An 11,272-nucleotide genomic window follows, 5' to 3' on the forward strand; every position below is an offset into this window, starting at 1 on the left:
AGGTCTGGCCACCAGGTACTCGCTGGCGAGCTCCCCTCCCTGGCCTGGTTCCCTGCTCCAGACGAGAAATCTTCAAACCAATAAACCAGAACCGCAGAGGTTCTTGAATACGGTTACAGTAAGCTTAAAACAAACTTGGTTGACCTTGGAAATAGTGGTTGCCGAAAAAATGAAAAAAACCCATCTGAACCCAAGGTTTACTTACTAGTTTTTCCTGGAGCTTTCAACCACAAGTAATGGTCAGCAGATGATGACGCAAACTCCATCCATTGATGAAGACCATGACATACGATTAAAAGCTAATGGCACACACTTTTGGAAGGCATTCATGGTATTGCTTTCACACAAGTTAAAATCCTACCAAATGGTGCATTCTCACCTCCAGACACCGGGGCATGCTCAGTTCTGTAAATGGTAAATGGTAAATGATCTCACTTATATAGCGCCTTTCAACCTTCACGGTTCCCAAAGCGCTTTACAGCTAAGTCTCATTCACCCATTCACACACCATGGGATCGAACCCCCAACCCGCTCTAACCAGCTTTACCTCCCGTGCGACAGTGCTAACCACTGCGCCACCATGCCGCCCTCTGTAACATTACAAAAATTGTAATTGGGGTTCCAGACGCTGTTTGAAGTTTCGACAAGCACTTCATTTGAAGCATACCGAGGCCCTTAGCCTGGCCCCTCACCTGGGACCATTTTGCCTTGAGACTACTCTGAGGCCACGGGGACATGCAAACCACTTCTCCACAATTAAGTGTCAAATATAGAAGCGAAGAATTGCTGCAGCATTAGCAATAATGTGGGTGTTGTCCAAGGCTGTTGTGGTAAAGTGGGAGCCGAGCCTGAAGGCCAAGCTCAAAAAGCCCACCAAAATATTCTCCACCTGCACTGTGGAGAGTATATTATCAGGGAACATCACCCCCTGGCATGGCACACAGCAGGACCGCAAGGGTACCACTGGGGATGCTCTCCCGACCCTAGAAGACTTTCACACCAGGCGGTGCGGGACCAAGGCCGGTAGGATCTGTTGCGGTCAGGGAAGCAAGAACGGAGCCAGGGGGGAGGGCCAGAATGGAGAGGCTATAGAGGAGCTACTTCCCTCACGCCATCCAAATCCTGCATCCATCCGAGGACACCCTTTCTTGTTGTACATGATGCACAATGCAGAGATATGTTGAGCACGTGACAAATTAAATAAAAAAAACTTGAACTTGATTTACATTCCAGCCCTCGCCTGCAGTCATGAGCTCTGGGTACTGACTGATCGAATGAGAACGTGGATTCAAGTGGCAGAAATGAGTTTCCTTCACCTGTAGAGACAGGGTGAGGAGTTCAGACATTCAGAAGGAGCTCAAAGTAGAACTGCTCCTCCGTCACATTGCCTGATTAAGATGCCCCCCCCGACCACCCCCTGTCTGGATGAGGGATTATATATCCCATCTAGTCTGGGAACACCTCAGGATCCCTAGGAAGAGTGTGTCTCGACTACCTTACGTAGTCTGATGCCACCCACAAGTGGCGGAAAATGGATGGGACTTAGATGGGTTTACATTTATATGGAAATTTGTAAATGATGCTGTCGAATTGCAAGAAAGCTTCTCAACTCTCTCTGAACTGACGTTTGCTACACTCCCACAATCTACTACATGTGCAGAAGTGTGCAAAGACCCCCACGTAAGCATTTCCAGCAAGGCTGCATACTGTCCCGCAACAATTTCTACTGATTCTTTAGCTGACAAATGCTCACGGGCCACGGTTGGAATGAGGGCGTGCCACTCCTAGCAAGGTAGTCTTGTAATCTCATATCTTATCATACACTAGGAACGTGGTTATTTGTTTGTAATAGACAGTTAATGGAGGGAAGACAAAAAAAAAGGCTACCTGATACCTGTCCTGTGCAGCAAATTTAACATCCGTGTCTATGGTGAAGCTTGTTTCCTCCTTATCTCAGACGGTTATCAATATTCCTCTCACATCAGCCGCCCGCCCACAAGTGAGGATCCATTATCCAGATGGAGCCCAGGGGACCAACTCCATCGGAAGGTCACAGCATTGTTCACGCAACCAAACTCTCAGCATAGAAAGCAATTCAGCCACACAGCGAGCGAGTTCAAACTTGAGCCGAGCCTTTTTTTTTTTGTTGCTCAAAAGTACAACCAGAAACTTGCTGGAAATGTTCCAGCATTTTGGAACTGGTGCCACAGCATATGAAACACAATTAGTAGCATCATTATTGTTTAACAGAGTCTATTGTTATTGTTTGACTGTTGTCATGTAACATACACTGCAATTAGCACCTCTTGATGCAGATATTCTCTCAGCGAGAGAAAGTCCCTATCAGACAGATTTTGTGAGTAAATATTTAGAAAATGATGTATTGCAAAAGCACCTGAGATTATGACACCTAAACCCCAAAGTGTTCCTGGTGGTCAGGCTAGCACCTTCCATAGTAGCTCATTGCCATGAATGTGCAAGTGTGTGTGAACGCCCTTTGGCTAAAAGCGCTACATAAATGCAGTCCATTTATGATTTATTGTTGTTATATATAAAAACTTTTGTATACATATACATCTTATTGTGATATAAGAACAAACTAAGATGAAAAAACTATAGCCATGCTAGCTAAGGAGAGAACACCAACGCTGGTGCCATCTCCCTGGTGGGGTTTGTTGTCGACTGCATTTTGGATCGGGTCTAATTATCCTCTGGTCTTTCAGATCTGATCTCTTTTTGGTCTTTCGGGTCTCTTATGTACTTTGAGTTTGGGTCGATCAGATTGGGTCCAAGAGTTTTGACTTGTGAAGACCTCTTCTAGCTATCGCTAGCTTTTTCTTAAAATCAGTTTTACTTTTATTTTGTCTGCTTCTGCGATACTTCCACTCTGTGCTTTGTGGTTATTGCTAACATTAGCATATTGCTATGCCTCTATAGTCGTACTACATAGTGGTTAGCATGTTACTATGTTAAAATGCCCTCACACATTTGTTGGTACAGACTTTGTGGGGACCATGAACATAAGTTTCATGGCGGTCGGCCTACTATATTAGTAGTTACTAATGAACATGAAATAATCAGCTTTTGCAGCTTTTTTCGCATTTCATGGCAATCTGGCCAGATATCTGGACCAAAGTGTTGGAAAGACGGACCCGCAGATCGCCATCCTCTGGCTCCACCAGTAGCAGGGGCACAAATTTGATCAGTACAGCACAGTAAACCATTCACATTCTCACTGTGTGGGCCTAAACCAGGTCATATCTGGAAATTATCTGATTTTTGTGTTCCTTGGGATGTAATTCAATCAAACATCCAGGGAATTAAATAGTGGTGAGATTGAATTAGTCTTTTGCTGGGAGGCTTATTAATGGCCCCTGGTGACCCCTGGACCGCAGTGTGTGAACCACAGGAGTAAAACCAAGCCACTATTTGTTTTAATCAAAGTACTGAGTGGCCGCCAGCCGGAGAGACTGATTATACTGGGCAACACCAAAATACAAACACACATCGTTTTATGAATGTGAAATAAAGGAGAGGATGTTGGAACAGAGAATGTATGCTCAGCAAACCTATAAAAAAAAATATGTGACAGCGATGTTTTTGGGGCCTTCTGGAGCCAACGGGGGCTTTAAGCTAGTTTCCGTGAGCAATAAATCGAACTCAATTCAATAACACCGCCTTTCGAAGGATTGACCACAGCCGATATTTCAGAAGTGTTATTGGCCGCCGTGCTTGGATCTACTGTGCGGTGGTGTGGTGCTGAAATTGAAATGGATCGAATGGCAAAACGGCAAAAGTGCACCACCTTCATTGTGAGTGCAAGCGGTCAGCACGCTGACCTGCATGAATACACATGAGACTCTAATAAAGAGTGGGGCTACTTTATTCACACATAAACCATATTTCAGGCCCTTTAATTTCAGGATTTAATCAAAGTATCATTTTTCGGGTTTCCTGGAGTCTTTACAGGGCTCTTCAGAGAGGGTTGGATGGGGACAGACAAGATACATAATCTGAATATTCGTTGGGGGTTTGGGGCCACCGTGCTCCTCCAAAACTCACCTCGTTCTGTAGCAGTGATTTACAGGTATCGGCCCTGTCCTGGCTACGGTTAAATTACAGCAGAGATCAGTTTTCCCGTCAGTGAAACTCAAAAAGCAGCTGTGTAATGTCTCCTGTGGCACCGGGGTGGGCTTAGTCTGAGGAAAGCTTGGGCTGGAGGACTACAAGTGGTGCTTGAAAGAAGCGGGCATCTACCAGGAAGGGAGGGTCTCACGAAAGATGCTACCGAATTGTATCATTGTAGGATCCTGTGTTTTTTGGAGCTTAAACCATATATATATATATATATATCTCGGCTTCTGCTGCTTTTAATATCAACCTTTTTTTCGTCATTATTATTTTTTGGCATTTCTGCTTTATTATGACAAGGAAAGCTGGAGCGAGACAGGAAAGGCAGGGGCCAGGGAAAGGGGACGACATGCCGCAAAGGGCCCCTGGCTGGAATCAAACGTGGTAAGGACTCTTTAACGCCTTGATATGGTGCACGCTCTACCAGGTGAGCTACCGGGGCCGCCCCTTAAAGGGGACCTATTATGCTCATTTCCAGCTCTATATTTTCATTTTGTGATTCCACTAGAGCAGCTTAGGACGATTCACAGTTCAAAAAAGTCCTTATTTATCTTCTCCTGGCCCTTCATGCAGCCCCTCAGTTCACCCTCTGTCTGAAACAAGCTGTTTGAGTCTCTTTAACCCCGCCCCCGCCAAGAGCCCACTTTCTTCTGACTGGCCGGCCAAGTTCCGGAAGTCTTTGGAAGAATTTCCAAAGGCAAACTGTAAACCTAACGTTACTAAGCAACGTTGACGTAAACATAAACATCTGGTCTGTGCCTGGAGCAGAGACGCCATATAAGGACATCCGTGCCTCTCTGACATCAGATAGACCCGGCGGTCGAAAAAAACTGAAACGGAGCGTCGTGAGCTTTTTGGCTCGCAGGGATCACTTTCACATACGTTCACCTCATTATTTGGCAGCTTGGGAAACATTGAGCATGAATATCCGACATTGTGACATTCTATATATGACAGAAAATAAGGAAAAGCAGAATAGGTCCTCTTTAATCTGTCTCTTGAGGTGCAATACTAAGGAAGTGCCCCTTTAGTCCATCTGTCATTCAATGGTGTGGCCGTCAACCTCTGAGGTGCTACAAAACACAGCAAGTGGTCACATCTGGGTACGCGGTCTCAGATAAAAGCCACATTCAGGCGCTGGAAACCACCATTCCATTCTGTCACACAAGCCAAGGTAAAAGGCAAAAACGCCATGACAAAACAACCCGAGCGCCATGTCCCTGAGAGGGAGCGCTCTCGTTTCAGCCCATATCTGTCGCTTCCATCAGCCCCCCCCCGCTGGAAAATTAACTGCACGGAGCTCCTGCCGCCCGATGTCTGGTGAGCATCGTTCTACCCACGGAGAAAATTCACATTTGGCGGGCCCCCGTTTTAAAATTATCGCCACATCTTTAATTTGAGGAAGAGCAAAAAAACGCGAGGCACTTTGCGAGTTGGTTTGTGCCGCCAGGTCTCGTTGGGGTTGGTCGAGGTGCCGCATGTATGATTTAAAAGTCAATAAATGATTACCACATTAATTGCCAGACGGCGTGATTACAGTGAAATGAATTCACCTCCCTCCCTCATTTGACAACGTCTTCCATTACTTTACACACAAGGCAAAGTTACGCTGAAATACAGAAATGGGTTTGCATTCCCATGGAAGAGCAGAGGGAACCTTCTCGGCTGTTTTAATTGAATTAGAAATTGATGTTTGGCTGCAACTCAAGCCGCTCGTGTATTCACTATTGGCACCGCGTTGCTTTGACTCCGTCGCCTAAATGGCCTGCTTTGGATTCATCCCACGCTCAAAAGCAAGTTCTGCCCTGACGTTTTCATGCATCTCGGGGTCCCCGTTTTGCTGCTGGGGGGTGCCTCATCGAAGTCAAAAGGGAGTGTTCCGCAGTGACTGATGTAGTCTCTGTGGATTGATGCATGTCCTATTCGTCCACATCTCCCCCCACGCAATCTGCATATCTGTTTATCTCTGTGCACCGACTTTAATTTTTTTTTTTTTTTTTACCTCCTACCTCCTCTTACTCCTCAACCCCTCCTCCTCCTCCTCCTCCTCCTCCTCCGTGGTAACTCTCTCCCATGGTTCCAACAGCTCCATCACCTCTCTCTCTCTCTCTCTCTCTCCCCCCCTCCAGCTTTCTCTCCTCACCTCCCCCCTTCCGTCTGTTAATTGGATGAGCTGTCACAGTTGTGAGGATGATTAAATTCTCCAGTCCGGAGTGGAGACGGAGAGCCCCCTCTGGCCGAGATAAGTCATGAATATTGGTGTAAAATCTATCCGCAGTCAAGGAAGTTCAACGGCAACGCTTGGTCACTCCGTGTGACTTTTAGAAAAAGAGATATAATCATGATTAAGAACTCCATGCTCTTGGCCGTTAAGCTGCAGGACTAATAATAATAATAATAAGAAGAAAATATACAGGATATCAGGGTCAAACAGGGCCAGTCAATGCGAAAGCACTCGTGTAAATTGGCATTGCATCTTGGGTTAATTGAACGAATACATGAACAACGCTTGCCATAGAAGAGCGGACTGAGGTCCATTCCCACCACGGCGGGGGGGGGGGGGGGGGGCATTTGCATTTGCCAATAGCACATGGGTAAATAAAATTAACTGATTGTCAAAGGAATAAAAGACACTTGCACGAATCAAGCACTCCTTCAGGTGCGTGGACACTGAACTTGGTGCAGTCTCCCCCATCATTCATTTCCCAACGTCCTACTCCTGAAGAGAGAGAAAACACAGAGCTGCTTTTCTAATGGAAATCAGTGGCACCCTCGGGTCACACGCCCTTCTCCTTTCCATTCAGGCTTTGATACGAGAGGTTCTTATCAAACACAGTGTTGTCTTGGAGCTGGGGGGGGGGGGACAGGCTACATATGACAAAAGAAAATATAGTGCAGTTATAATGTATATTGACATATAGTACCAGAATATAGACGTGCAGACCTCGGTGCAGTTTAAGCCTAAAAGCTAGTGCGTCATCATGGACTGTTACGTCATTACGCGCGACTGGATACGGGCTGTCCGTCTGCTTTTAAGACGTCAGAGGAACTACGGAAAAGTAAGAAAAAGTGACTAAAAATCACTCCATGAATCCCCCCCCCCCCCTAAAAAAGATTAAAAAAAGATTGTTAGCAGTGGCGGGTTGTGTGTTTGTGGAGATTTAGCATACAGTGAGATCACGTTCAGACTCGGCGTAAGGTGGAGGGCGTCCTGTGACGCACATCATTTACAGGTCCACACGGTAACTGTAAGTAACGCAGTCGTGGCTGGGCGGAAGTAATCAGACTCCTTGGGGGGGGGGGGGGCGTTACTGAGCATCACTGCCCAGGCTGCTATATATATATGAGCGCGCGCAAGGACTCTCCGGACAAGGTGAGGACGCACGAGACCGAACAAGTTTGCTGCGGATGCTGAGCGCGGGAAGAGCGCCTATTTGACTCACGCACGCACGCACACACACACACACACGCGCGCTATGGACTACTGCTGAGCTCGAGGGGAAGAAGCACAGTGCGCGCTCAGTAACACAGCTGCTGCTCGTGCCTCAGAGCGGTCGAGTTTTGTTTTTGTTTTTGTTTTTGTTTTGTTTCTGTTGGTTTGGAAGTTAGCGGCGGCTCCTTCAACACGACAGTAGAGTACAGCCGAGTGTAACTGCGTCGAGAGAGGAAGAAGACGACACGTTCGGCGCCATGAAGTTGCTGCTTTTACCGGTTTTAATGGCATTCTTCGCCGCAGTCCCGGTTTTTGGCGAGGAAAACGACCCGAAGGAAGACGCCGACTACTGGACGAGCAGTAATCAAATTCAGGTAGTCTACAGCAGGGCTTCATTAATATATATATATATATATTATATATTAAAAAATATATATATATTTATGTCTATATATATGTATATCTCAATTTAATCATGCCTTACTGCTGATTTAAACCTGTACCTGCTACTGTAAGTTTGTTTAACCCAAATATGAAATGAAAGTCTGTGTGATGAAAGTAGATATATGTTTAGTTTTTAGTTTGTTTAACTCAAAAATCATCATACAACAGGCTATTTAAAACCCGCCTACACCTTTTCACTGCTGGGTATTTGTCTAAAAATAAAAAAAATAAAAAAAGGTACTGATGGATGATGGGATAATGTGGTATAAAGTATTAAAACGTCAGTCCGTCAGAGACACTGTGGTCCGGTGGAGTTTTGGCTCCTTCTTTAGCCGCAAATGTTGAATGGAACATGGATAGTGAGTGCGGACTAATTCAAGACTTAGACTACTAACACACGCACAGTGTCACACCGAGATGGATGGACGACCTGCAAGTGTCCTAAAAACTAGACCCTAGACCCAGCTCCGCCAGCGTGAGCTCCGTGAGTCGACTCCCCCCCCGAGCAGGTGCAGGGAGGCAGGGTTCAAGAAAATGCTCCTTCAGTGGGAGCTTCTCCCCCCCCGCAGGTTTGAGTGCGTGGAGACGGAGACTGTTGCAGTGCCTCAGAGCCTCCAGCCAATAGGAAATCGAATAAACCCCCTAAGTGCGCCGCGTAGCAGGAGCCGAAGCCAAGAGCACCCCCCCATTGGCATGAGGCGCACGTCCCGCGTTTTGACATTGCGAGTTGGACGCGTGCCAGGCGGCTGGGGGGGGGGGTAGATGAAACGAGCCTACAGTAAATCATTACAACTTAGTGTGCGAGACATTACACCCCCCCCCCCCCCCCCCCATCCCACCCCACCTCCACTTCTCAGTCAGACTAATGCGTACGGTGGAAAGACATCCTGAGATGGAAATAGAAACACTCAATGAAAGTTCAGAAATTCAAGCCCCGTGTGTGGCTTGTGCTTAGTGGGTGGAGAGGGGTGCAGTTGGGGGGGGGGGGGGGGGGGGGGGGGGGGGTGATAAGAAATGTCACAACAGTCCCCAAAGTATTGTGCCTTTATACAGAGACTTTTAGACACTGACAATACTTGTTGCCAGCCTTTGCCATTTTCTTTTACCCCCCCCCCCCCCCCTTCTCTCTCTCTCAGGACGGCTGGCTTTCCAACGACCCATTCAGAGAAATCCTCCTGAGGATGACGAGAAAGCCGCGGCCGCATCAGTTCATCGGCCTGATGGGGAAGCGCTCCATGGGTGAGAGCTCAGTCTCGACGCCATACCGCTTTTTGCCCCCGCCCCCCCCCCCCCCCATTTTTCTGTACCTGTTCTGTTGTTAACCTTTGTCTGTCTGTGTGTTTCCCTCTGACAGCAAACGCACAGATCACCCGCAAAAGTGAGTGCCACGTCATTCCTGTCCAGTTAAAGTATCCCCCCCCCCATACACCAATATATATTATAATATATTTTCATAAGAAGTCCTCCCTAGACTTTTTCATTTTGTTGTTGGCCTAACACCCTCTATGTGTGCGTTTCTAAATGTAGAATCTAACCCCCCCCCCCCCGCCAGCTGAAACACCACCCCCGCCCCGATTTTCTAGAAGAAGAAAAAAAAAAAAGTCGCCTTCGGCTCAAAACAAACCCCCTAAAAACCCACTGACAGCGACTGACGCTCAATCATGCTTTTGATCGACATTAATACTAGTTAAACCCCCCCCCCCCCCCCCCCCCCAGCAAAAACCAAAAACAGAACAGAACATTGCAGAAAAAAGCAAAACAAAAAAAAATCAAACAAACAAACAAAAAAAAAACCCGACAGAAGCAAGTCCTCTCACATGTCGCCCGCCTACTGAGTCGACTATGTGCGGTTCTTCTGGCCGGGGGGGGGGGGGTGTTTAATTAATCGGCAGCCGCAGCGGATTACCGCACCGTCTCCCGCGTTTGCCTTTTTTTTCCCTTTTCATTTTTCATTTTGTAATGTTTTCCGTTTGAACACTGGGCCACATTAATTTGTCTGGAAGGAAGGTGGTCCGGAGAGAAAGAGATAAAGGGGGGGGGGATTTTCCCTTTTTTCTTTTCCACTCTGTCTACATTAGTCACCCCGCTCTGTGATGCGACGCGCCGCACGTCTCATTTATCCCTCTTATGCGGGCGTGACTACAAGTCAGTCATCGTTAGGGAGAGAGAGGGGGCGGTGGGGCGGTGGGGGGGGGGCAAGGACATCCAGGAGTGAGTTCAATTGGGTTGTTAGCGCTCCTGACCGCAAGAAAGACAAAAAAAACAAAACACACGAAAGGATCGAGACGTTTCTCTCATCAGTCTAATGCAGATATTGACGTTTGTGATGTAAGAAATCCACTCAGGGCTCTCGGTAGTTTTATCACCCCCCCACACCCCCCCCCCCCCACACACTCCTCCTCCTCATGATCTTATTACAGTCCATTACCGTGATTGACAGAAGCCCTCCTCAGGCTGGTTTTGAGAGTTTACCTTCCAAATACTGCATGAAGATGGACAACATTTAGACCAACATGAAGTGGGGGGGGGGGGGGGTTACAGAAAATGTAATTGAGCAGTTAAATGAACAAATAAAAATAAAAGAATTTGACGAATAAAAGTTCGCAGACTTTCTCGCGGTAGCCCCCCACCCCCACCCCCCTAGAGGCAGAATTTGGCCTTTTGACCTCTAGCGTCTCTGAAGTTCCGTTTAGTCCCCCCTTGGCTGCGGCTCACTACATGACACTCGTGCAGAGAGCTCAGTCGCTTTCAGGCAAACTGGTGTAAGGGGGGGGGCTGTTTCAAACCAAACTATGCTCTCTTTGAAGGACACAAAGTCAACTCCTTCGTCGGGCTGATGGGGAGGAGGAGCCAGGAGGAGCCAGGTGAGTGGCAGCGGCTCAAAGTGACTTGCTCACTCTGTGGGAGAAGGACTGCGTGACTCTAACCAGCCCCCCCCCTCTCTCTCTCTGCAGAGTCGTTTGACTGGAGCACAATACAGACGTACGAGAGGCGCCGCTGAACGGTCCCCACCACCAACCCCCCCCACAACCAAGCTTCTCATCTGGCCATTCCTCATCCATGGGGAGGGGCGCCCCGACGCCGGTTTTGTTTCCTCCAAACTGTGTGTAGCTGTTAGTCGAATAAAGTCATTCTGTTTCCACATCGTAGTGACGTAGCCGTGCTGTACCTGTGCCAGTTTGTGTAGATCAGGGGCGAGAGGGAGGAGGGGGGAGGGGGGGGGCGTCATTATCAATGTTGCTGTTTTTTCCGTTTATTATTTCT

The 11,272-nt window shown here is 47.5% G+C and overlaps 1 protein-coding gene across 1 annotated transcript; it reads left to right on the top strand.

Annotated features, from left to right (window-relative positions):
• The first annotated feature begins 7,821 nt into the window (after positions 1-7,821).
• Positions 7,822-11,018, top strand: tac1 (tachykinin precursor 1). The gene is made up of 5 exons (XM_070922008.1): positions 7,822-7,938; positions 9,145-9,247; positions 9,363-9,386; positions 10,816-10,872; positions 10,963-11,018. The coding sequence occupies exons 1-5, from the start codon at positions 7,822-7,824 to the stop codon at positions 11,007-11,009; spliced, it is 348 nt and encodes a 115-aa protein (XP_070778109.1). The 3' UTR covers positions 11,010-11,018.
• The last annotated feature ends 254 nt before the right edge of the window (positions 11,019-11,272 follow it).

The sequence above is a fragment of the Enoplosus armatus genome, chromosome 16 (genome assembly GCF_043641665.1).
Source record: "Enoplosus armatus isolate fEnoArm2 chromosome 16, fEnoArm2.hap1, whole genome shotgun sequence".
NCBI lineage: Eukaryota > Metazoa > Chordata > Actinopteri > Centrarchiformes > Enoplosidae > Enoplosus > Enoplosus armatus.